This window comes from Uranotaenia lowii, chromosome 3 (genome assembly GCF_029784155.1).
Source record: "Uranotaenia lowii strain MFRU-FL chromosome 3, ASM2978415v1, whole genome shotgun sequence".
Lineage (NCBI taxonomy): Eukaryota > Metazoa > Arthropoda > Insecta > Diptera > Culicidae > Uranotaenia > Uranotaenia lowii.
In genome coordinates this window covers 139,429,385-139,455,875 of record NC_073693.1, presented here as the reverse complement: position 1 = coordinate 139,455,875, position 26,491 = coordinate 139,429,385, and the positions used below count along the sequence as shown (strand labels likewise).

The window sequence follows — 26,491 nt, the reverse complement described above, 5'->3', positions numbered from 1 at the left end:
GGATTTTTTAGGGTAAAAAAATGATACTTCAAGCTCTTGTGAGTTAAAAATTTCGAGTTGTAAGTTTTTTGGACCAATTAACAAAATGGCCATTTTAGCAAGCACCCTCACGATTAGCCGAATTGATCTATGTTAGAAAATGGAAATTTTTCGTCCCGGGAAAGATCTACCCAAACAGATTTTTATAGCAAAATCATACCTAGTTTTGCTATCATGCCATGAAAGTGAAATTTAGTATCAGTATCTAGGTGGTACAGTGCTAAAATTTGGGTTTTAATTTCCATATGTGGATACCATTATCATGTCAAGTGTAGGTTTCACTAAAACTTAATATCTCGTTTTACCACCTTTTAAAAATGAATTTTGAGAGCAACGCCATTTTTTGGTGTCGTATGAGATCAAAATTTGGCATCGTTGTGCTTTTTAAATTTCTTGAAAGAGCCTGGCTTAACGAGGTATTAAAATACTTTCAGTGAAACCACAATAAGTTACAATGCAATTACTTTTCTATTAAATAAATTAAATGAATTAATTGTGCCTAGTTAGGCCATCTATGTTATTCGCCGAATTTTTCCGAAATTAATTTCTAAAACAAACATCATAAAATGTTGTTCCCTGTGCAATGATAACTAAACGGTACCTAGTTTTGACATGTCTGAGAAATCAGCACTAAAAAGTGCGTGTAATATGCTGAATTCGTTTTTTCAACTCATTTTATATTTGATCATGATTTTTCATCGAAGAAAATTGATGCCAAATCATGTCATCATTCGGATCTCACTTTCCAGCCCTATGAAAATAAATGAACCATAATGATGCCTTGTTAAGCTATTGTAGAGAAACCGACACCCTATAGTTCTATCGTTCAGCTAGCGGTGGTTGGTGTTAGTTTACCATCATTTTAATATATTCATACTTTTATAAAATCTAATTTTGCCATCGGGAGAATTGTGACACTCATTATTGCTTTAATTTTGGTATAGATAGCTCTTTTTGGTAACTGTTTGTTATAGATTTAGGCATCAAAGTCTACTCGGTCCACACTAGAAGACAGTTAGTCTCGAGAAAGTCTCAATGTCTCCCATTTTATTCGAGAGACACTGACACTGCCTCAGGTTTCCAACAAGTGGAGTGGACTAGGCTTAAAGATAAAAACGTTGGAAACAGAAAACAATACGCCGTTTTTGTAAAAGACAAGGCTGTATGTAAGCCGCTAAAATTTCCAAAAAACATTATGCCATTATTAATACGAAAATGTGCAAGTATTTAAATCTTAACCGCTCTATAAAAGATTACAGCAATGCATTGCAATGTCTGTTTCATTCAACTTGTTTCAATATCGTTTTAAATCCCTTCAGTTTAGCTGAGCTACGTTATCAAATCTGATGTTGATGAGTGGCTTTCGTCAGTCATCAGAAATGCACATTTGCACTACCACACAGCCAACCGTTATGCAATTGTTGATGCACCCAGCAGTTGATTAAACACTTCCTTCGTTTTCTATGATTGCGTTCTTAGCTCACGTCACATATGCACTAATTCAAATTACCTCTACAACTTGACGGATGATTTGTCTGAGCCAAGGTCTAGTTATCAGCCGGCTTATAAGCTGCTATCAGCTCTATCAGGAAGGCACTTTAAACTGCTTGACAGTGAGACTGAAGACCACTGTAAGGCCAAACAATTTTCACCTACACCGACGATGGATATAAAAATGATTTCACATTTGCCTTTTCTCGTTCGTTCTTTATAAAAACGAAGAAATCGGAAGAAAATCTGGTAAAAATAAACCTCACTCACATTGTGGATTTCGCCGATGCGTTGACGGTGTCGCGGATTCAACGTTTTTTAATTCAACAGCAGCAGCATTCTACTTTTTGGACAGAACGTATGGCAAGTTGCTTCCTTCCAACAACGGCTAGCAGCAAGGGAGCGATGTGGTAGATGTGCAACAGAATAAAAATCGATAGGAACCACCGCTGCCAGAATTGGGTCACACGAAAAAAGCAACGTACAGTTGTAAATGTAGGTACGTACGGCGGAACGCGGATCATATTATATGAAACCGTCATATAAACGTGGAAGTCTATCGTGAGAAGCATTCTCTTCACCAAACAAGTTTGCCCGATAGGTGTGTCTGTACGATTTTCCAAAATTAAGCACGTGAAAGCCGGTTCAATTAAACATAAAGAAGGTTAACTTTTGAAGAAAAGTAATGAATAACTTTCTTCTTTTATCACATTATAGCTAAAAGTGTTGATTCCTAATTGTGTTTTCATACAACGCGAATTGTGTTTTCATACAACGCGAATTGTTTTCATACAACGCGGAATCTCGAGCGGAACGAGGTTAGATTCTCACCAGAGGTGTTTGTTTACTATCCAATTCGCTCACTAGTATTGTAAACAACACCGGCTTGCACGGGTGAGTGTCGCTATTTTGCTATACCGGCAAGTTAGGTTGGACCATTTTATGTACCTACATATATTTTTTTTATTATTTTCCAGAAAAAAGTGTAAAGATTTGTGTAAATTTGATTTTTCGAAATACATGTCTAAAGCATGGATCATCTTAAATCTGGACGTTTAATTGATCATCATATCAGGCAAGAATGCCTTGTCCAACATTCGCTTAATGCGACACAACATGCATACCAAACAGGAAAATCAACATTAACTCTTCTGCACAACGTAGTACACAATATTGAAAATAGTTTTTCACAGAAAGAATCATGTCTTGGAGTATTTCTAGACATAGAAGGAGCATTTGATAATGTCTCGTTTACATCAATAATGGATGCGGTACTACTTCATGGAGTGCCTATTGTTATAACTAACTGGATTAGCGCTATGCTAAGTAACAGGAATCTTCATTCGTCTTTGAGACAGGCTTCAATTACAAAAGTTAGCACACGTGGTTGCCCACAGGGAGGTGTACTATCACCTCTTTTGTGGAACCTAGTTGCAGACCAGGATAGCTAGATTATTTAGGTATGCTACTCCGCTGCTTGCATATGTATTAGTAGGCCAACCAAAATATAGTTATAGAAAATCCACAGAAATGTATGAAATTTTTTTAACATATTAGTTTTCTAGAAAAACTAATGATTTTAAAATTCTACAAAAAATATAAAAATGTTCACCAAAGTATTTACAATGCATTAGGCTTTTGAGCTTATGGAAAACGTATTTTTAACGTAGATTTTTTATTGAGTTAAAAAAAATGCTTATTTTTAAATTCCTCATAAATGATTTTTTTTTAAATTTTGTAGTATCTAAAATAAAGAAGCATTCATAGTAACTAGTCTTTTTTTAGCATATTTTTACAACAACATTTGGAAAAATGCTTTCCGAAATTCGAATATTTTGCTGAAACACTGCTGAATCGCCAAAGAAAAACTAACTCACAGTCAGAATATTGAAAGCTTTTGAGCATAAATTTTGCTAATTGGTACACAAGTTATTTCAAAGAATAGGACTGATTACTTATTTGAACAATAAGACCTCTCAATCATCCATAAATTGTAATTTTGTTTCAAATCCCATACATATCGTTCGAAATTTCATAACTATTTTTGACCCTGCGTTTACACGGTTCTGTCGATTGAAGTTAAGCGCAATGTTATAGTTATTGATCTACCTATCTTGGTTGCAGACGGCTTGTTGAAGAACTCAATGACCGTGGAATACCAACCTATGGATTCGCAGGATTATCTTCTGCTGGTAAGAGGTTTGTGCATAAGCACATTATTTGATATAATGCAACAAGCTCTGCACTCTGTTGAACGATGATGTTCTCATGTAGAACTGTCAGTTAATCCTCTAAAAACTAATATTGTTTTATTAACTATAAAACGTATCACCCGCGGGGTGCGCCCTCTGCTGTTTTATGGTTCCGAAATCACCGTGTCTGATCAAGTTAAATATTTGGGTGTCATTCTTGACTCCAAATTAAACAGGTCTGATCACATCGAATTCAGAATCAAAAAAGCATGCATGGCCTTCGGACAATGCCGACGTGCAATCGGGAAAAACTGGGGACTCAAACCACATATTCACTGGATTTACTCCACAATAGTAAGACCAATTCTGGCCTATGGGTGTCTTGTGTGGTGGCAGAAAGGAGAAGTTGCAACAGTTCGTACAAAACTAAATCACCTTCAAAGAATGTGTCTCTTAGGGATGTCCGGATCGTTCACTACAACTCCTACTGCAGCACTAGAAGCTCTGTTTTATATCAAACCTCTACACTTGTTCCTGAAACAGGAAGCCTTCTCATGTGCTTTTCGTCTACAGGCAGTTGGTCTCTGGCTGTCAGGAAATATTGAAAGATCATCGAGTCATACAAATGTGTGGCCTGAATTAGTTAGATTATTTTTTTATTTACATAGTATTCCGTCTCACGACATAACTTGACGAACATAATTCCTAAAATTCACTCGGTCCATGGCAACTGTTCTCCAATTTCTCGGGCATCCCACGTTCGCCAGATCACGCTCCACTTGGTCTAACCATCTCGCTCGTTGCGCCTCCGCTCGTCTTGTTCCTACCGGATTCGTAGCGAACACACGTTTTGCAGGACAGTCGTCCGGCATTCTCGCAACATGTCCCGCCCAGCGTATCCGACCAGCCTTCACCACCTTCTGGATACTGGGTTCGCCGTAGAGCCGCGCGAGCTCGTGGTTCATCCTTCGCCTCCACACTCCGTTCTCCTGTACGCCGCCAAGGTTCTTAACACTCGTCGCTCAAATACTCCGAGTGTACGCAGGTCCTCCTCGAGCAATATCCATGTCTCGTGCCCGTAGAGAACAATCGGTCTAATGAGCGTCGTATACAGGTTACACTTCGTGCGAGGGCTAAGTCTTCTCGACCGCAGTTGCTTGTGGAGTCCATAGTAGGCACGACTTCCGCTGATAATTCGCCTCCGGATCTCACGGCTGGTGTCATTGTCTGCGGTCACCAGTGAGCCGAGATAGACAAAGTCTTCGACTATCTCCAGCTCGTCGCCGTCGATCGTGACCTTGTTATTACTGGACAAGCGGGTTCGGTCGGTCTCGGATCCGCAGGCCAACATGTACTTTGTCTTGGACGTATTAATCATCAACCCAATCCTTCCTGCTTCGCGTTTCAGTTTGCGGTAGATCTCCTCCACCGCCGCAGATGATCTGCCGACTATATCAATGTCATCGGCAAAGCAAATAAGTTGACTGGATCTGTTGAAAATCGTGCCCCGCATTTCGCCCACCGCTCTTCGAATAACACCTTCTAGCGCCACGTTGAACATCGTGCAGGATAGACCGTCACCTTGTCGAAGCCCCCTGCGCGATTTGAATGAACTCGACAATTCACCCGAAATCCGCACACAGCACTGCGTTCCATCCATCGTCGCCTTGATCAGTCTTATCAGCTTCCCGGAAAAGCCGTTGTCGTCCATAATTTTCCATAGCTCGTTACGGTCGATCGTGTCGTATGCGGCTTTGAAGTCGATGAATAGATGGTGACTTGGTGTTCACGGCATTTTTGGAGGATTTGCCGTAATGTGAATATCTGGTCCGTCGTAGACCGTCCCTCCATGGAGCCGGCCTGATGACTTCCCACGAATCTGTTTGCTTGCGGCGTTAGGCGGCGGAGTAGGATTCGGGACAACACTTTGTAGGCGGCATTGAGGACAGTGATCGCTCGGTAGTTCTCACAGTCCAATTTGTCGCCCTTCTTGTAGATGGGGCATATTACCCCCTCCTTCCACTCCTCCGGTAGCTGTTCTATGTCCCAAATCCGCACTATCAACCGGTGTAGACAATCGGCCAACTTGTCCGGGCCCATTTTGATGAGTTCAGCTGCGATGCCATCCTTCCCAGCCGACTTGTTTCTATTCAACTGGCGAATGGCTTCCTTAACTTCACTCATCGTTGGGAGTGGCTCCTCTTCGTCGTTGGCTATGCCGGCGATGTACCTTCCCCCACCGTCTTGATCTCCTGCATGTGCGCCGTTCAGGTGTTCATCGAAGTGCTGCTTCCACCTTTTGATCACCTCACGATTGTCCGTCAGGATACCCCCGTCCTTGTCCCGGCACATTTCGGCTTGCGGCACGAAGCCTTTGCGGGATGCGTTGAGTTTCTGATAGAACTTTCGTGTTTCTTGGGAACGATGCAGCTGCTCCAGCTCCTCGAGCTCCTCCTCCTCCAGGCGGCGCTTTTTCTCCTGGAAAAGTCGGACTCGCTGCCTCTTCCGCTGTCGGTGATTTTCCACATTTCGACGGGTGCCTCTTTGCACTACTGCCGCCCGCGCGGCATTCTTTTCGTCCATCACCCTCCTACACTCCTCGTCGAACCAGTCGTTCCGTCGAGTTCGCTCCACATAACCGATGACGTTCTCCGCAGCACTGTTGATGGCTGTTTTGATGGTATCCCAACAGTTCTCGAGAGGGGCTTCGTCAAGCTCGCCCTCTGCCGGCAGCGCTGCTTCGACCGATTGCGCGTAGTCTGCCGTGACCTCGGGTTGCTTCAGTCGCGCGATATTTAACCGAGGTGGGCGCCGGTTTCGCGTGTTGTTTACTACGGAGAGTTTTGGGCGCATCTTCACCATCACCAGATAATGGTCCGACTCAATGTTGGCGCCCCGACAGGATCAGACGTCGATGATGTCCGAGAAGCGCCGGCTGTCGATCAAAACGTGGTCGATCTGTGATTGAGTTTGGTACGGTGATCTCCAGGTGTACTTGTGTGGGAGGCGGTGCTGGAAAAAGGTACGACGTACGGCCATTCGTTTGGAGGCGGCGACATCGATAAGTCTGAGGCCGTTTTCGTTGGTCAGCTGTTGCGCACTGAACCTTCCAATTGTCGGTTTGAATTCCTCCTCCTGGCCGACCTGAGCATTGAAATCCCCGATAACGATCTTGATATCATGTTTTGGGCAACGGTCGTATTCACGCTCCAGCTGCGCGTAAAATTCGTCTTTGTCGTTACCGGTACTTCCGAGGTGAGGGCTGTGCACGTTGATGATGCTGATGTTGAAGAACCGGCCCTTGATTCTCAACCGGCACATTCGTGAGTTGATCGGCCACCACCCGATCACGCGCTTTTGCATCTTTCCCATCACTATAAAAGCTGTTTCAAGCTCGTGTGTGTTGCCGCAGCTCTGGTAGATGGCACGACCATCTGGGTACGTTCGTACCGTGGAGCCCTTCCAGCATACCTCCTGCAATGCTATGATGTCGAATTTTCGGCTCTTCAATTCGTTGGAGAGCACGTGGGTACTGCCCACAAAATTTAGAGATCGGCAGTTCCATGTTCGAAGTTTCCAATCGCTAGTCCCTTTTCGTCGCATTGGTCTTCGCCGTTTTCCATCCGAAATTTGTTGTTCGTTGTTCGTTGCTTATGTTTTTTGTAGTCACAGGCTCGCAAGGCCCGCAGCTAACCCCAATATCTCGCAGGAGGACCGTCGTGATGTTGCTGTTTTGGGTCCCGAACACCACCAGGACGCTGTTGCACTCCGCACGCCGTCCCTGACATGGAGAAAGACGCGTACGAAGCCCCCTGACTCAGTCTGCATGCGACCAAAGCATCCAATTAGTTAGATTAAACAAGTTTAATTTAGCACCAAACGATTTAACACTCCCGAGTAGTTTTCCCTATATGGGGTTTAAAGTCAAATTTCCTTCTCCTCAAGAATGGTTATCAGGTTTCGTAGAGGACCAAATGTCCTCTCATATTGTATTCTATACTGACGGTTCATTATCAAACGGCCGTGCAGGTGCAGGAATTTACTGTCACGAGTTGCACATAGAACATGCTCAACCTCTAGGAAAATATTGTACAGTCTTTCAGGCTGAGCTATATGCTATTATGTATGGAGTGCAAATAGCACTTGAAAAGAAAATTATGTTCAAAACATTTTTTTTCTGTTCAGATGGACAAGCAGCTATCAAATCACTTAGTGATTCCAGTTCTAGATCAAAACTGGTAATCGCATGCCGGAAAGCAATCGAAGAACTTGCTGAAGGCAATGGATTAAACCTTCTATGGGTACCCGGACATAAGGGAATTTTTGGAAACGAATGCGCCGAAGAACTCGCTAGAGCTGGATCGGAAAATCAATTTTACGAAACCAGAGCCGGCTGTCCCAATATCGCCATTTTGGTTCAGAAACCAAATTCAAACTTGATCCTCTAACCAGCATAAACGATACTGCACCCAAAATTCAGCCTCTGTGCCAATGGCGTGTAGTCAATTACATAGCGTCATTGGTACAAGAAGATACTGCGACCGGTGCTGATTCGATTTGCTCCCACTGGCATTAATCTCCCAAGTTAACCGAATTGCGTATGTCTGAAAGAAACAATATAAAAACGTTTGCACGTCCCTCCCTATCGCATCACAAGACGAAGAAGGATAGAAATAAATACCGGCCAACACCAGGCAGCCAGCCAGATCCCGGCAACGATACAGGATTTGTCTATGTATCGTGTGACCAACATCTTTTAACTAAGTGTTGGTTAATCTCGTTTTTAAGCTTTTTTTCCTCAGATTTAAGCTTTTTTTGCCTTGAGAGCATAGGAGATGAAAGCTCAAATCTGAAGAAAAAAGCTTAAATCTGTCAAAAAAGGGGAAATCTGAGAGATGTGCTCCATACGGTTTGTATAACATTGCCGGGAAGTGGCCGGGACCTGCAAACAACACCGGCCAAGTTGCCCGGCTTAAGCAGGCAGTAAGCAAACACAGTTCTCATTCAATGGGTTTCCCGTTTCCTTCACTCCAGTTCTCTTTCCCGTTTCCATCACAAAACAAAGGAATAGTGGAAAAGTTCATATAATGCCCCATGTGGCTAATACGCGCCACCCTTGTTTTGAAGAATCTGAAGCATTTTAAGCCTGCAAAATATTACCAATTTGTTCTAAATGCTGTGGTTTTTCTTCATTTCGATCTAAATTTTAAAACACTTTCAATAAGGTGTCACCAAGCAGAGAAAAACGAATAAGACAATATTTTCTGACACATCGATAAAGGAGAATCTAAACTACGATTTAATGCTAAAAAATTATACCGAACTCGCTATGGTATGCTTTTTATGGGTATGTTTTATCACGGCCCATGCGCTCGTTATAACGCGCCAATCGTAGTAGGCTGAAATAACATTAATTTTTCAAAAAGGCCAATTTTCATTGAAAATGAACAAAAAGTCTAAAACCTTATTTTGAGCGTTAATTCAGCCCAAAAAAATCTACTTTTATTTTTTTTTTAATTTTGATTAGTCCACTTTGATTTTATTTTCATTCAAAGTGTCCGTAAGTATTGGTGTGTTTTCGGTCTTCGGCTGCTTTCGGGTGTGTTCGGCTCAACCCCCTGGCAACTTGACAGTTCTGGCGAGTTTCGTGTGCCTGATTCAAAATCGCAGATGTCGCATGTGTACTGCTTGTTTACATACTTTTCAAGCCATGCGTATGGAAAGGGCACATCATCAAATGTGGTGCGAATCAGGCAAATTCATAAATTTCGAATGAATGAAAAAAATATTCAACCGAAATTATTATACACATTCAATAATCTACCTCTTCATTTATTGTAAAGGAACAGTTTTTCCATAAAACAGGAAATGTTCTGCTATAATGTGAAAGTTTTGGCATTCTAAAATTTTCATATGTATCGCAGTTTATGAAATTACTTGATGATTGTTGTAGTAATGTATTGTTTTATATTTATTGTGTACGATTGTCTACAACAGTTTCGGTGGAAGGGATACTTGTTTCAAAAAACTGCCGTATATCAGTGGATTATTTTGATCAGTCCAGAAGTTTTAGACCTAATAAATGACACACAGATTTACGTCTGTGAATCGTTTCCGTCGACTAAACTTTTGAAAACAGATCATTTTTACATAAAACTGAGCTTAAATTTTTAAATTCAAATCATGTTTTCATTTGTTCAATCAATTGAAAGAGAATATATTTCAATATGTGTCCTTCCGACATGTTAAGTCGCTTGATTTTCGATTTGACAGAACCAGAGAACCAGAAAAAACTGGCACACGCGATTTGTATGGGAAACGTCAAGTTGCCAGGGGGTTGGTTCGGCTGCTAGGCGCGTATAGAGTTGTTTTTGACATTTCTTACGCACACTTGCTGAGCGTGTACAGATGAGACGGGACAATTAACCTCGAAAACTCTCGGTACAAAAAACGAACAGCCGGTCGACACACATGATCGTTTTTGAGGTTAATTGTCCCAAAACTGAAAAGGCTTGGTGAAACAACCAGCATATTAACACGAACACTACCAGCGGCAAATAGGACTATTGAATACACGGCGGCGTGTATTTGCAACACAGTTTTGTTCTGTGGCTTTGAATAAGGTTTTTAAAAATCAAGTTTTTGAAGCAACTATAGCAATTTGAGTAATAAAAAATCATAGGCATTTGTGGAAAACAATTTTCTTCAAAGATTGCACCCATTTTTAACACAATTTGTACGTGGAATACATAGAAAATCAGCGATTCGCTTAGGTGGCGCATAATAGGGCATGTTCCCCTACCTTGAAAGAAGGCCAAACGCCGGTAAGCCTCCGTCGTGCGTTTTTTTGTGATTGATCGGTGGCAGAAAGCCTATGACAAACAGCCCTCGTCCTGCATGAAGCTCAAATAGTACACTGGTTAAGATGTCGGACTGGCAAGACGATTTGAATGGTGATTTGAGTTCGAAACTCCCCACGGCGCTGAGGTTATTATTTTTATTTTTTTTTGTTTCTGGGATGGATTATCCAATAGGAACGATATCCCATAAAATATTTTTCTTGTTTCGCTTGAATGTAGGGGTCATGCATAATTTTGGTTGGAAGCCGAGTCCTTATGCCAGTTACGGTTTTTCAAACATACCGTCTTCGGCACAGTGCACACTTCAGAGCATTATCGGCACAGAAATTTGCTAAAAAGGCATTGGATTTTTGTTACCTCTTCTATGGGTGTGGGAAGAGTTGGACACTTGTCGCCAAACTAAATTATTTTTAGAAAAACCATCTCGAATCATATCGAGTTACTTGTTAACTTTAAGTAAATCTCATTGCAGCATCCTGATCAGAGCACTCTCCGGTCATTGTAAACTCAACTTTCACATGCACAACATTCAGCGTGCTGAATCTCCAGTATGTGGTAGTTGTGAATCAGGTGTGGAACATCCCTTCCATCTTATACAGTGGGGAAAATTCGTTTAAACGCATGCTATTTTTGTTAGATTATGCTTCATGAGGCGATCTAAAACATGTCAACAAAACTGTATACTATTAGTCATTGGGTATGCAACTTAAAACTGTAAAGATTCAATTTGAAAATTGTGTGTATTTTGAATACAATACAAAATTCGATTTTGGGATGGAAAATTCGTTTAAACGCACACCATGAAAAGTAAGCATTTCGCTTACCTACGATATCAAAACTTTTGCGTTCTGGGCTTGGTCTTTTGGTCTTGTAGTAGTGTAAGTGCGCTTTGTTCTGCACTCTGCTTAGTCGATTCAGGCATTTTGACGGTGTGATTTTTAAAATGGCGAAAGGTAGATACTTGAGTGAATCGGAGCAAAAAGTTGCTCTTGAACTGAAGAAAACCGGTATGAGCAATCGTGAAATAGCAAGGAGAATAAACAGATCCGAAACAGTGATTCGAAATTTGCTGAAGAAAGGTGAAAAAATACGGTGTAAAGAAGAAAACCAAGGGAAATACCAAAATCAGCAATCGTGAACGAAACCGAATTCTGGAGCTGGCTCGAACTGGAAGGTACAATGCAACCAAAATTAAGAAGGAACTTGGACTCCCAATTACCAACAAGCGAATTGCGCAGATACTGCGAGGTTCTGGACACTTGAAGTACACCAAAAAGGCCAAGAAACCGAATTTGACTCAAGCTCATATTCAGGCGAGATTGAATTTCGCCAAAAAGTACATGACTTGGAGAAATTAATGGAATAATGTGGTGTTTTCGGATGAAAAGAAATTCAATCTAGACGGGCCTGATTGTTGATCACGTCACGGAAAAACCCCTATTGCTACCATTTCCACCAGGATGAATTCAGAAAGGTACGTGGAACTCCTGGAAGACGTTCTGGTTCCATTTGCTGAGGATTTTATGCCAGAAGACTTCATTTTTCAACAGGATAACGCAGCCATCCATGTCAGCAAGACAAGTATGCGATGGTTTTTGGAGCGAAACATTACGGTTTTGGATTGGCCTGCTCGCAGTCCAGACCTAAACCCGATAGAAAACCTTTGGGGCATCCTAGCTCGGCTTGTGTACAAAGGTGGAAAGCAGTACGGATCTGTTAAGGAATTAGAGGCTGCTGTGAGAGAATGCTGGCTATCAATTCCTGAAAAAACGCTTGAAAATCTATCTCGTCAATTCAATGCAGAACAGAATTTTTGAAACTATTCGCCAGAACGGAAGGCAAACCAAATATTAACCACTTTTTACTGTTAAAATGTTTGAGTAATTTTTGATTAAATAAATAAAAGCCGAAGTGCGTTTAAACGAATTTCCCTCATAAAAATCTATTTTTGTCTCTATTTTTGTCACATAAGAACTTAAATTTGAAAACAATACAGTTATCGACTATTCTTTAGAGTACTCAACATTTGGTACTGATTTGGTTCAATTATTGTAGGCTGGTTAACCCGAATGTTAAAATATAGCTGTGCGTTTAAACGAATTTTCCTCACTATATGTAACTGTCCCTCATTTGCCAGTCTACGTTTTCGTACTCTGGAATCTTACGCTATAAACGAATCTGAGTTTAAGAAATTAAACTTAAAAGACATGCTGTCATTCCTTACCGCAATCGAAACTGACAGATTAAGTTTCGAACTTTCGTAATGTGAGTATATCTCCCTGACGCCTTCCAAACTCTTCAAAATTATACTAGCTTCTGCTTGAAGACTCTCAACACTCCCAGAATAGTGCAGGCCACATCCAATAACACTTGTATGAAGTAACTAAAAACACATATTTATTGCATAATACGTGATTGCAAAGTACAAACAATATGTAAAATGTTGTTGTTTTAAATTATGTAGAAGGAAAATATCAGTTCTGAGAAATAGCTTCGCAGGCCACATCAAGACAGACGCGGGCCACATGTGGCCCGCGGGCCGTTGTTTGTCCACCCGTGCTCTAAGCAATCCAAAATTGATAAATTCTTGTACGACAGTACAATTTATCGTTAACACCAGAGTTGGTGTATTAACGATTTTACCTGCTATCTTCTTCGTTGTTCGGCGAACTTTTATTATTTTCTGGGGAGCAAGCTCAACCTCAATTTCTTTATCCGTCATATCACCCAAATAACCATTAGGCCGTTAAAAATGGCCCTTAGTCAGCCTTATATAAGAATATAGAGCATGTCTTACAGTGCCTGAAAGCTCTATATTCAACTTAAGGGCTGACCAACGGCCACTTTTGGCGTGTATTTCGGCCGATATACAGCCTGCGAGAGAAATGTCAAAACATTTTTCCAGTGGGTACAACCCACTGTACAAAAAATAAATCACAAAAAAATGTTGTAGCCATCTTTTTTTCCCGAATACATTCTTGTTTTTTTCTCGCTCACCCATTTTTCCCAAGCTGATGATCTCTTGTTGAATGAAATTATTGTGGTAGAAGCGGAGAATCGAACCCAAGTAACCATCATTAAGCTCAGGATTCCAACGATTTAGTATTTGACAGTGACTTTACCCCCAGGACTATGCTGACTTCAGATCCAACTAGGAAAATTTGGCATATTAAAAGTATCGAGATAATTTTTAGACAGTTTTAGAAAAAAACTTAGAAAAAAGAGAAATAGTTTTAGAAAAAGCCAATCTGTATTTTAGGATTTCCGAGAGCGGTTTCGGTATAAGATATGCACAAAAAAGTACACATATGAATAAATATTTAATTTATTATTAAATTTATTTTCTTTCCTCTTTTTACATTCATAACTTAAGTACTTCTTGAACAAAAACACTAATCTTTCTTAAACAAAAACACTTTTGGTCACCACTTTCTCTGCATAAATTTTTAATTTCGTTAACACATTCGTCCAACTCCCAAGCTGCGGCGAACTATGTGGTGCATTTTGTTTTAGCTCATTCACCATATGATCCTCATCCTACCAGCCAGCTCATAATGACTTTTTCGTAAGAAGCCGAGCCCGCTGAAGTGCTTCCGATTCCTGTAAACTATAAATTAAACATTATTGCCTTAGACTATAGAAAACAACAGTAAAATTTACCTGTAAAGATATGATGTCTAGATAATAAGGCCGCCATCCTGCTTCTTGAAACTTTCATAGTTCTCTTACTGGGGCAACTTCCCAAACAGTCGCTTATTGTGATTATGATTGTGATGATTGTGATTGTGATTGTATTTACATTTCCTATTTAAAAAAAGCCCTTAAACTTCGGCATCTCCTTACACTCAGAATCAAAACAACCCAAAAATAAGAACGCCAGCGCATCAAAACAAAGTTCGGCTGGCGTTCTTGATTTTGGGCTGCTGTCAATGCACCAAAATCAATGTTCGAAGCTCGAACTGACCACCCCAAAAAAATTTCCCTTTATTTTCAGTTGGTTTTGTTTTGCAAACAAAAAAAGTCAGTTGCATTCGGATACAATTTCTGGTAAAATGCTTTGAATTTGCTACAATTTTATCATACTTAATTCATTTTAATTTATGAATTTCCAGAAAACGATTATTTACCTTCTTCAGAAGCCGTAAGGAAATTTCAGGCAGGAGAAAAAACCAATGGAGAACCGAAAGAAGTGGAGGACGATCTGGAACAACCGCATCATTTGCCATTCACGACCTTCGGGTAGCACTATAATGCTAGGTAGTCTCAAAGTTGTGAGGACACGTGACGTTCCTAAACGGTACCAATCGTCAGGAGTTTTCGGTATGGCATGAATTTGGCTGTTCCGCACATCAATTGTATTGATTTTGATGGCAGAATGTAAGCTAAGTTTCTTTCTTTATGATGACAACTACACCCTGTAATTCCAGACCGAATGCATTGAAAATTGCTCCGGGATGAATCAAGCCCGAATTTTGCTAGTTGTGAAAATAATAAATAGAAAATAAAATTTCAAAAGGAAATATGAACAAAAGCATTGTCTTTACTAAATTTTTATAATCCCTTTTGATATTCAGGTCATCAAAGGAAAAAATCCCAAAAAAATCCCTGCCGCATGACATGCCCCAAAATTAAGTTACAAGAATGACATTTATTCTCAAGTTTGGGAAAACCCCCTCAAACTTATTTTCGTCGGGAGCCAGTTTCATCCGATTTTGCGGCATTTCAACTTGGTTTTGGGTTCTACCGGCTTAGAGTGTAGAGAAGCGAAACCAATTTTATCCAGCACCAAAACATAATTTCAAATTTTTGACAACTATGTTTGACACTTACATTGCTTGAAAGCCCTATAGGTATCATAAAAAACCGATATAGGGCCAACATTGCGGTTTCTATCTCACAGTGCTTATTGGCATTTATAAAAACACTTTGCGGCTGGTAGGCACTGAAGTGTTGATATTCGCCCCTTATGCGGCTTACAACACACGGAGAAAAAAGTATAGTACTTCCAACAATAACTCACTTATATTCAATCATATTTCTGATTAATTCTCGGCTAACTATAAATATTAAATTTTCAATTATATATATAATAGAATATCTGATTGAAATTTTGCATTCAACGATACATACAATAGATTGAACTTTATTCGTATGATTGATTTTAAGCATTCAACTATAAATATAATAGATTCAACTATAATTTTATGATTGATTGTATGCATTCAACTATATGTATAGTAGATTCAACTATATCGGTATAGTTGATTCAACTATATCGGTGTAGTTGATTCAACTATATCGGTATAGTTGATTCTACTATAAATATGATAGATTCTATTTTAATTCTACGATTGAGTTTATGAGTTCAATTTCAAATATTGTAGATTTAAATTATGTTTATTTTACAATAACAATATTTTGGGTGATGTTTTGCTTTCTTCCATGTACTTTATTTCAAAAAATCTTATAAAAAATAGAATTGTAAACTTTCAAAAATCGTCTGGGGTGATCCTGGAGCTGGAACCGTGCCAAATCACGTCCAACCAAATGATCCTCATCCTCGTAATTGGTTGTCGCCGCCATCAGGAACCAATCACTAGCGGGCGAGCTTCTGTGGATGAAGGAAAAATATTTTTTTTTATGTTGCTGCCTTTTCTGACCGTTTGTCAGGAACAAAACCTTACCTGCACTTTTCCAGCGGGTGTAACGCATGCCGGACATGCCGATGCGCTGGTTGTGGTCGGTAGGTGAGAGTCCAACCGTGAGACGGATCCGTCAACTTCATAATCTTCCGATCTGTTGCGAATTTCTTCTTTTTTCTACTGGATTTTCTGCACTCTCATACAAGAAAACTCAAATATATGCTAAAATCCACCTAATTAAAAAAAAAATCAACTTTATAAATATTTGAATTTTTCATAGATTTAATTAAATTAAATACATTTTTATAATTAGAATGACTAGTTAGAAAAATTGTTTTAACTTTACGTTTTATCTTCCGTGTACAGTTGAATCTATTATATTTATAGTTGAATGCCTAAAATCAATGATATAATTGTAGTTGAATCTATCATATTGACAATCGAATCAATTATACCACTACAGTTGAATCTATCATATTTACAGTTGAATCAACTATACCACTACAGTTGAATCTATTATAATTATAGTTGATTGCCTATAATCAACCATACAATTGTAGTTGAATCTATCATATCTACAGTTGAATCAATTATACCATTACAATTGAATCAATTATATCATTACAATTGAATCTATTATATTCATAGTTGATTGCATAAGGTCAATCAGCAGTTTGTAGTTGAATCTATTGTATTTATAGTTGAATGCATAAAATAAAGCATACAGTTGAATGCATTATATTGATAGTTGATTGCGTAAGGACAATTAGAAGTTTGTAGTTGATTCTATTATATAAGAAGTTGAATGCGAAAAAACCAACTGCATTTTGATTATTGGTAAAACAAGCTGAAATAATTGAAACAACTGTCGTCTTTTTTCTCCGTGCAGTGCTTAATAGTTTGCTGGGCATCTACTTCATTACAACAAACAACGAATTTGCGCGAGTTTAACTCTGGATGGTGACCAATCTCAATCGGTGTGCCATCTTAAAAAGCGGTCAACGTTAAAAGCTTCCTACCTTGGTTCTTGCGGATTTTGATGACATACCATTGTTTTTGCTTTTTGTAGTAGCTTCCTTTCACCTTTCCCGCGTACTCCTCTACCGACTTCCCAACAACGAAAGGGTTCTTGGGAAGTGTGTGGCCTGGTTTAGCTCGTAAAAACATGTAATATAGCCTCCCTCGCAGGTTTTCGGTGTCCATCCATTCGGGAATGGTACGACCAGGATTATCTCCCGGTGAAGGACTCATCACTTCTTCACTTCACTTCGCATCCAATATAGAAAAAAAAACAGTTGCCTTTTCGATTTAAAACAAGTACACTTCTGAAAGTGCGACTGATCGTCTCGAAGGCAGAGAGTGAACTGATCAGTCGATAGTATGTATTATGCATGCAGAAAAAATCCAAAATATGAGCGCTAATAATCATAGCAGCTGTGCCTACTAGCGACACGTCGCGACGTTGAAAATAATAACGACGCAGCGCGAGTTTCCTAGGAGATTTGAAGCATGCGATGGATGGCCTAAGAAAATGTACCGTAGTAAATAACAAAAACAAAGTTTGAGAATTACATCGAAATCGCCTACTGAACTGAAAAAAGAAAAACAAACCTGCGAATGACAGAAATCCCGCTAGTAAAAAAGCGTCGCTAGTCCTACTGTCGCCATTCGGTTCATTCGAAGTTAAGCGTGTAAACGGAACGGAAGTAATTTTGGATGCGTTTTAGAAATTTGAATTTTCAAATCGAAATCGACCGGGAAAAGGTGTTTTTTCGAATAGCTGAAGGAGTTTACTGTTCTACGGAAACTTTTTTAAGTGAATTCAGAACAGATAGTGTGTTTTAAGTGGATCACGCCAATTTACGGCGAAAAAGACGCCAGTGAAAACTTAAAAAGAAAGTGAGGTTATAACAGGAAATGAAAGTGTACCAGCTTAAAAATGGCTAGCAGTAAGGAAGACGACCAGGATATGGACAATCCGGAACCAAACACCGGAACCAAAAAAAAGGCGATCGAAAAGGATGAGATAAGTACAACACGAAAACCCAAGATAAATTATCAATACATAGGCAGCGATCAAGGACCGTTCCGAGTTTTCATAGAATTGTTAAAGAAAACAGGGGACAATCAAATAAACAAATTGGCACTGGCTAATACACTGCGCAAAATGATCATTTACAAAGCGCACATCCTGGATTTAAAAAATGTTGGACGTCACAAGGTAATGGTTTATCTTAATAGTTACGCTATAGCAAACCGCCTCACCAGTGATAAAAATTTGAATGAACTCAACTACCGTGCGTACATTCCCCAACATTTGGTAGCGGTCTCCGGGGTAATCGCAGGAGTACCTCTTGACATAAACGAAGACGAAATGATGGAAGAAATTCAATGTGAGTACCCTATAATCAAAATTCAGCGTTTGACCCGCTGGGAAAAAGAAAAAGGTAAAATTCCCACACAACGGGTTAGTGTACTGTTTAGAGCTAACAAACTTCCGGAGTCCATCAAGTTATTCCATTGCTCTATTAACGTTCGTCCGTTCTATCGAAAAACCATGATCTGTATGAATTGTCTACGTTACAATCACCGTACAGAAAATTGTAAAAGTCGAAGAAGATGTACCAAATGCACAAAAATGCATCCGAATGCAGACGAGTTCGAGAACTGCAATAAAGAAACCAAATGTTTTCATTGCCGAGAGAACCATGCTACGACGGACCCAAAATGTTCTGAGAGAACGAGACAAAATAACTTACAAGCCATTTTAGCTCGCACTAACCTAACAGTAATCGAAGTACACGAACGGTATCCAATAAAAACCCAAAATTTTTATGAGGCGCTAGTTGAATCTTCACAAGATCCAACCCCGGAGGAGTCTTATGCCAGTATGACTGCCGGAAAATACCAGCAAAGAAACAAGGACACATCAGGAACGGTTCGACGCAAGAGGGTAGCGGAAAAAATAAATTCGCCTATTATCAGTGACTCGATTAATGTGTTCAAAGCCAGGAAGCAAACAGACAGTGAGCAATTTAATGGAATTGCACTCTTCAATAAGTTCAAGAGCACCGAAGTAGAACGTTTTAAGGAAAATTTGAGAAAACAACAGCAAGGTAAGACACATACGACCGCAACCATAGAAGAAACTACAGCCAGCCCTTCATCAAGTAAGCAACAAAGACTTGATGAGAACCACCGAGAAAAATTTTCCACCTTTGTTACAAGTATGATCGATAAAGGTAAGATAAACCCAAATAGTTTAGAGTTCATTAAGCATAATCAAAACGAATAAAAAGAAGCAATATGAAAATTATTCAATCTAATATTCAAAGTTTGAGTAAAAATAAACAAGAAGTACATCGTGTACTCTCGGAGAAAAACTATGATGTAGCCCTACTGTCTGAAACATGGAGTAAAGAAGGAGAAGAGAGTAACAGGGAGTACAACATTTCTGGTTATCATCGAATCCTTGTATCAAGACCTGATGGTTATGGTGGAGTTGGAATATTTCTTAAAAATTCCCTCAACTACTTAAAACTTAATATAAATAGCAACTCCGATCTCATTCAATTCGCTGCAGTTAAAATGACAAAATTTGATATAGTGATAGCCGTTATATATGTAGCTCCTCACATTGACAAGAACGAATTCGAGACCAGCATGCATGCCATTTTCCTACAACTCAGCAGATATACAAGAGTAATTATGGGTGGTGATGTAAACTGTCATCACTCAGCTTGGGGTGACGATACGACTGACCAAAAAGGTTCGATCCTCGTAACTGCCATAAACTACTCAAACCTCATACTACTCAACACGGGTGAAAAAACGTATGTTCCCTTAGAGTTAGGAAGAAGGTCGACTGCCATAGACATTTCCTTATGCTCTTCCAACTTGTTCCAAGTAGTCAATTGGAAAGTTCTACCTCAAGCCATCGGCTGTAGTCAACATTTGTTGATAGAGATGGACATAACAAGTGAAAAGACAAATGACACTCGAACTTACACGAACTATCAACAAATTTTTAAAGACATTTCATCCTTAACTGGTGAGGAAATTTCAGGGTTAGACGTTCTGAAATCCAAAATCCAAAGAAGCGTTAGGAACAACAGGAAAAAAAGTAAACACGTCCCAAAAATTTGGTGGGATCAGCAAGTAGAGGAGGCATGGCAAAACAAAGCAACATCTCTTAAAAAGTTTAATTCTCAAAGCACCATAGAAAATGCCATTGAGGTCAGAAAAAACAGAGCAATCTTTATTCGTACCAAAAAAGAATCAATGAAAAGGAGCATTAAAGAGTTCGCTGCTAGTATAGATCCTCAAATAAGCTCTAAGGCACTTTGGGATAAAATAAATAGGATAGCAGGAAACAACAAAAAGCAAAAGACCAACAACCCTATCCAGGAAGATGTTGACATGGCAGAAAAGTTCATGGACTTACATTTCGGCAATAACGATATTGATTTTGATATCCCATTGTCGTATGGAAGAACGTGTGAATATAATATCCTTAATTCAGAACTGTGGAATAGTATTCTATGCCGAAAGAAAAACAGGTCAGCCCCATCTAGTGACCAAATAACATACGGTATGTTAAAACATCTACATCCCTCTGTACGAGACATCATAATAAACGATCTTAACAAGATGTTTATAGCAGGCAACCTGTCATATCAACTGAAAGAAATAAAGGTTATCGCTATACCGAAACATGGAAAGGATCAATCAAGTATCGAAGGTAAACGACCAATTTCACTGGTTCCAACACTAACGAAAATTTTAAACAGTGCGGTTCTGGAGAAGATCCAAACCCACATAAACATCAACAACATCCTTCCTGAAAAATCTTTCGGATTCAGGAAAAACGTTTCAACGACAACATGCATTAATTTCCTCACAAATATCGTTAAGGATAGCAAAAGGAAAAAACTCATAACATCTATTATTTTCATTGATTTAATGAATGCATTCAATGCTGTCAAAACAGAACTTTTGGAAGATATTATGACAAACCAACGATTTCCTCAAGAAATTGTAGTGTGGGTTGGATACTTCCTGAGAAACAGGAAGCTATCCATGCAAGTCGGGCAAAGCTGTGTGACACGAACAATCAGTAATGGATTACCTCAGGGAGACGTACTTTCACCCACATTATTTAATTTATACACTTCTGACTTACACCTTACGCAGAATGATGACGCAGATATTCTGCAATTTGCTGATGACTTTGCTCTGGTTGTTAGAGGAAAATCTCTTGATACAGTAGAACAGAGGACTCAAGAATTACTGAACAATTTTGTTTCCAGAGCTAGAAGGTTGAACTTTCAAATTAACCCCGCAAAGACAAAATCGTTACTTCTCCTCAGGGGAAAACGCAAACTCAATATCCGAATACATAACGTACCTGTGGAAACGGTCGCGAGCCACAAATATCTGGGTATCCATATAGACCGATCCTTCGGATTTGGGATTCACGCTAAACAAACTGCAAAACAAATTCAGGAACGGCTGAGAATGATGAAAATTATTTGTGGAACACGTGAAGGAAGCCATCCTCAAACTATGTCATTAGTTTTCAACGCACTACTACGTAGTAAAGCTGAGTATGGATCCTCAATAATCGGGAACACATGCAAAACAAATAAAGAAAAAATACAGGTCATCTTAAACGATGCTATGCGTAAAGCCACGGGTTGCAGCAAAACTACCCCTCGAAATACGCTTCTAGCTATAGCTGGTCAAGAACCTTGGGAAGTAAGAAATAAATTTGTTACAAGTAAGGAAACTGCTAGAACTGTATACTACAGAACTCCAGTTTATAACCAACTACAAAAAGTGTCAGACTTTAGAGGAGATACGAAGAAGCTGAGTTTTATGGAAAAAATATTCTTGGAATATCAAGAAACTTTTATGCGCATAAGTCCTATGGTACAATCCAAGAAAATCGAAGTGAATATCTCTACAAATATTGGTATTAACTGTTCCAAGAACAATGTCAATCCCCGAGTGTTGAAACAAAAAGTGCTGGGTATCCTTAACAGTCGATACAAGCACTGCCATCGAATCTACACGGATGCATCGAAATTAGGTGATAGATGCGGTATTGGAGTCTACATAGAATCTAGAAAAAGAAAAATTATATTGGCGCTCGACCGAGAAACAAGTATTATGACAGCTGAACTTCTAGCAATTAACACCGCAACAGAAGAAATTAGAAAGGAAAGGTTCGAAAACTCAGTAATTTTGACGGACTCGCTGTCATCTTGCACATTACTTGGAAACTCTCTTGACCAAATTAATCGATGTAAAATCTTTGACGCAATTCTAAAGTCCTGTGAAGAATTGAACATACAAATTCAGTGGATACCTAGTCATATCGATCTTTCAGGGAACGATATTGCAGATGAGTTGGCCAAAGAAGGAACAGGAACTAATGATATCGAAACGATACGAAACCCAATTTTGCTCAAGGACGCTTACCTCTATTTTGGAAAACATAAACAAAATCAAGCAAACAATTGGTATACAATGTACTCACAAGAACTCTCGAAAGGTCTTAAATTTTTCAATATTCAACCACAATTCTCGGCAAAACCATGGTATCACAAAATGGATCTAACAAACACCGAAACCAGAACCCTCAATCGACTTATGGCTGGGCACGACTACAGCAAATACTGGCTAAATAAGATGCGGATAGTAGATAACCCTAATTGCGAAAATTGCAACCAACCAGAAACGGCAGAACACCTTATCTTAAATTGTCACATGTACAAAGATCTCCGAACGAAATTCAGCTTCGATGGTAAATTTACCAATATTGCTGAACTATTGAAGACAAAAGATACATTACTTCTAAAAGAAGTAGTAGAATTTTTAAAAAATGCTAAAATGAACATCTAAACTGTAACTAGATTACCAAAAAGAAACTCTAGTAAAAAAATCCTTACGATCACGTAACAAAAAATAACACAAATAAGAATACCGCTGGATATATGGTCACTGTCACCGATCCAAATGTGGTCGCACCCCCGCATCAGGGGTGCCAGGTGGTTTTGATAAAAATCAGGACACCACAATGATAAAAATCAGGATTTATCAGGACACCACTAAATTGATAAAAATAACATGCAGCTCCGCTTAGATTGCATAACTACAGGCGAAATACAGGTGCTGAAGACGCCTAAAGTTATGCAACTACAGTGAGAAGAACCTTCTATGTCCTGAAGTTAACATCGAAAAACACTATTGTAAGAAGAAATTGGCTGAAAGAAGAAGATGAGAGTTGTTTCTTCCTTTTTGCCAGGCTCCGGCTAGCTCGTTAAATGAAGCCCGCCCAAAAGGAAACTTAATAGCTGTTTCCAAAAGATTAAAAAGACAAAACTTTTGTATTCATTTTCTAACTTTGCATCAAACAATTAATTTATTTTTGTTCAGGCGGCCCATTGTCGCGGAACCATTGTGGGTGGATAAGGATAATTTAACTTTTTGACTTACATAGGTTGCTTTTTGTTCGTCATTCCTCTCGATGAATTGCTCACCGCCGCGGAGCCTTCTAGAATGTAGCTGTTCACGATCGTCATCGGCTGACCAAATTTCGCGCTCGCCACCAGGCAATGCGCCTCCGGGAACCGGCTAACACACCCCGGTGGTTCGCGGAGCAAACGACCGTCCGTCGCTGCTGCTGCCTTGAGTGTCGAGTAATACCGACACCAACCACCAGATGTCGTGGCTGACACCATCGATGTACCGTATGAAGCTACCGTGGCTCGGTGGTGGCCACCGACTTTCCGGACGACAATTTAGTTCTTGCTGATGCGGATTCGATGATCCGGTCGTTCTCGGCGATCCGGATGAAATGATCCACACACAAATATCCCCGGACAACACAGCTGCTGTTGGTAGGCACTGGATTCGATCGTGTCGTCTGCTGCTTCCCGGTGATTTCGGAGCTCTCCGCACTGTTGTCCGCTCGGAGCTACTGGGAGAAAAAAGGAAGAAAAGAAGGGGAAAAAGAGAGCCCTGCGGCACCAGCCACGTCAGCGATTTTGCCCAACATATTTCGCTTGATTTCTTACCCTTTTGTAAAGGGGCTCTCGGGGACTTTTTCCTTTCTATTTGCCGTTTCAGTAGGCAGATTTAGTTGGCACTTTTTCTTTATCTTCTCCGGATGATTGGATGGTTTTCTTCCGGGCTTTCGTCTCCAACTACGGATGGAGGGGTATTTTAATAAAATTTGCTCGAGTGCAAATTGGCGCTTAGGACTCACCTCTGCGGGTTCCCAAAGTGGCCCAATCTCTTCGTGGCCGTCTTCCCAACAGCTCGGGAAACTCTTGCAAGTTGCACGACTTGGCACACAGCCGTTCTCGGCTTTATTTCTCCGCACCTGAGACGAGAATTAGAGGCAGAAGAGGAAGTTTTAGAACGAGGTTCTGTGGCAATTTTTGCTGTTTGCGATTAATGCTCAATTTTACTTTTTGTTCGCTTACCGTTGCTTTATCTGGTGAATCTTCCCTTCGGTCGATTGTTCTCGGCGCCTCTGTGCCTTCCGGAAGATTTGCAACCACGTTTCTCCCGTTCTGTGGCTTTGTCGTCGACTATAGGGGCAAGATTGCGGAATTACTCAAGTGCTCGTCACTTAATTTGAGTTTAAACTCACCAGTCGTAAGATCCACCAGGTAGCGGTCTGCCTTGTAAGTTTTTACGGGTTTTGATTGGCACAATCGCGACGACAAAATACACCGCACTTGTCGCGAACTTTTCTGTTTGTCGAATGACAAGTCAACGGAAGCGGCAAAGCTGAACATGTGTTGGTTTTATCTTGATGCATTTTCCTCATAGCGCAACTTTCTTGCGGATGACAACAGCACGGTTTCAGTTTTCTTCAGGTCGGTTCACACTATTTGTCCACACGGAGCAAAATCCTTCGTGGTTTTTATCATTCGATGAAAATTGTTTTGTTTGATGACATGTTATTTATCCGAATTGGTTTATTGAAGACAAAATAAACCAAGTATAATCTTATATGTTACACTATTTAAATATCATTTGAACCAAAGATTATCATCGGTCAAATTAATTTTAACTATTTTATAGAAGATTTGTTTGATTTTTTCACCATTTAACAAAAAAATTAGTTAAAGTTTAGATATTTTTCAAAAATCAGGACAAATCAGGACATTTTAAAGGTCATTTTTAGAAAATCAGGACAATTCAAGCGTTTTTAAAAAATCAGGACGGCCTCGCAAAAATCAGGACAAATCCTGAAAAATCAGGACACCTGACACCCCTGCCCCGCATCCACAACCAAACAAGAAGAAGAAGAAGAAGAAGCCATTCGGTTTGGTGCTATACACATAATATATCAAAAATACTACAATTCATCTATATTATAAGTTGATATTCCTCATGTGAAAAGAGATACTAAAATTTGAAAATTTTGATAACAAGTGCGTACTTTATTTTGTCTAATGTTAATGACCTGATACTGACCGTAAATCCATTATTTTTGCTTGTCCCACCAGATCACTAACATGTCCTCCTCAACCGGATGCGTTCGCGAAATCGACGGTGATCTGTTTGCCGCTCCCAAGGATCACTCGTTGGCTCACTGCGTGGCAGCCGATTTGAAGATGGGTGCCGGAATCGCTGTCCGCTTCAAGCAACTGTTCAAGCAGGAAGACAAACTCAAGGCACAGAATGTTGGCGTGGGTGGTGTTGCGGTCCTTAAGGATGACGCTCGCTTCGTGTACTATTTGATCACCAAAAAAACTTCCTACCAGAAGCCCACCTATGACGATCTGGCCAAATCGTTGGAAGCCATGCGCAAGCATATGGTAAGTTGGGGTAGATTGAGATAGAAAGATGGAATGATCTGTATAATATTTGTTTATATTTTAGAGTGAAAATGGAGCGAAAAAGTTAGCCATCCCTCGAATTGGCTGCGGCATCGATGGTCTCGAGTGGGACAAAGTGAAAGGCATCCTCAACAGCACATTCGGAGGGGAAGGTAATTTTGAGATTGTAGTCTATAATTTCGTTCCTAAATAGGAACTGGTTTTGAATGATTGTGTAACATTTTTAAAATTTAGGCATCTCATGTTCCTTATACTGGTAGATACTCGCGAAATATACCGTTTTCATTGATTGGGAAGATCTTGTTGCAAAGCAGTGAATTCTTCGAAAACGGCCCGAAACTTTTCTCTGATTGCTTTGGGAATAAAATCCGGATAGACAACTGAGGAAGAAGGTTGAAATATAGTTA

At 39.8% G+C, this 26,491-nt stretch overlaps 3 protein-coding genes across 11 annotated transcripts in view; 1 reads left to right on the top strand and 2 right to left on the bottom strand.

The window, feature by feature from the left end:
- The window catches only part of LOC129758819 (uncharacterized oxidoreductase YjmC), a 40,799-nt gene extending 16,815 nt beyond the window's left edge, over positions 1 to 23,984 (bottom strand). The window contains exons 1-2 of one of the 3 annotated variants that reach the window (XM_055756454.1): positions 1,801 to 2,021; positions 1,550 to 1,691 (exon numbers count right to left, since the gene is read on the bottom strand). Coding sequence is in view for 1 of the 3 variants with exons in the window: in XM_055756452.1 (XP_055612427.1) it covers positions 23,725 to 23,969 (245 nt within the window). In the remaining 2 variants the exon portion in view is untranslated. Of the gene's footprint in view, positions 1 to 1,549; positions 1,692 to 1,800; positions 2,022 to 23,724 lie in introns of those variants that run through there. The other 2 variants (XM_055756452.1, XM_055756453.1) reach the window with 2 other exon arrangements.
- The window catches only part of LOC129758821 (ADP-ribose glycohydrolase OARD1-like), a 44,986-nt gene extending 18,606 nt beyond the window's left edge, over positions 1 to 26,380 (top strand). The window contains exons 1-4 of one of the 6 annotated variants that reach the window (XM_055756458.1): positions 1,624 to 1,779; positions 1,861 to 2,025; positions 25,752 to 26,063; positions 26,128 to 26,380. In XM_055756458.1, coding sequence (XP_055612433.1) covers positions 1,945 to 2,025; positions 25,752 to 26,063; positions 26,128 to 26,277 — 543 coding nt within the window. In that variant the 5' untranslated portion in view covers positions 1,624 to 1,779; positions 1,861 to 1,944 and the 3' untranslated portion in view covers positions 26,278 to 26,380. Of the gene's footprint in view, positions 1 to 1,623; positions 2,030 to 2,130; positions 2,425 to 25,525; positions 25,677 to 25,751; positions 26,064 to 26,127 lie in introns of those variants that run through there. The other 5 variants (XM_055756457.1, XM_055756461.1, XM_055756462.1 and 2 more) reach the window with 5 other exon arrangements.
- The window catches only part of LOC129758820 (dnaJ homolog subfamily B member 13-like), a 28,083-nt gene continuing 15,523 nt past the window's right edge, over positions 13,932 to 26,491 (bottom strand). Inside the window, exons 5-7 of one of the 2 annotated variants that reach the window (XR_008740072.1) lie at positions 25,720 to 26,464; positions 14,243 to 14,386; positions 13,932 to 14,189 (exon numbers count right to left, since the gene is read on the bottom strand). Coding sequence is in view for 1 of the 2 variants with exons in the window: in XM_055756455.1 (XP_055612430.1) it covers positions 26,367 to 26,464 (98 nt within the window). In the remaining variant the exon portion in view is untranslated. Of the gene's footprint in view, positions 14,190 to 14,242; positions 14,387 to 25,600; positions 26,465 to 26,491 lie in introns of those variants that run through there. The other variant, XM_055756455.1, reaches the window with a different exon arrangement.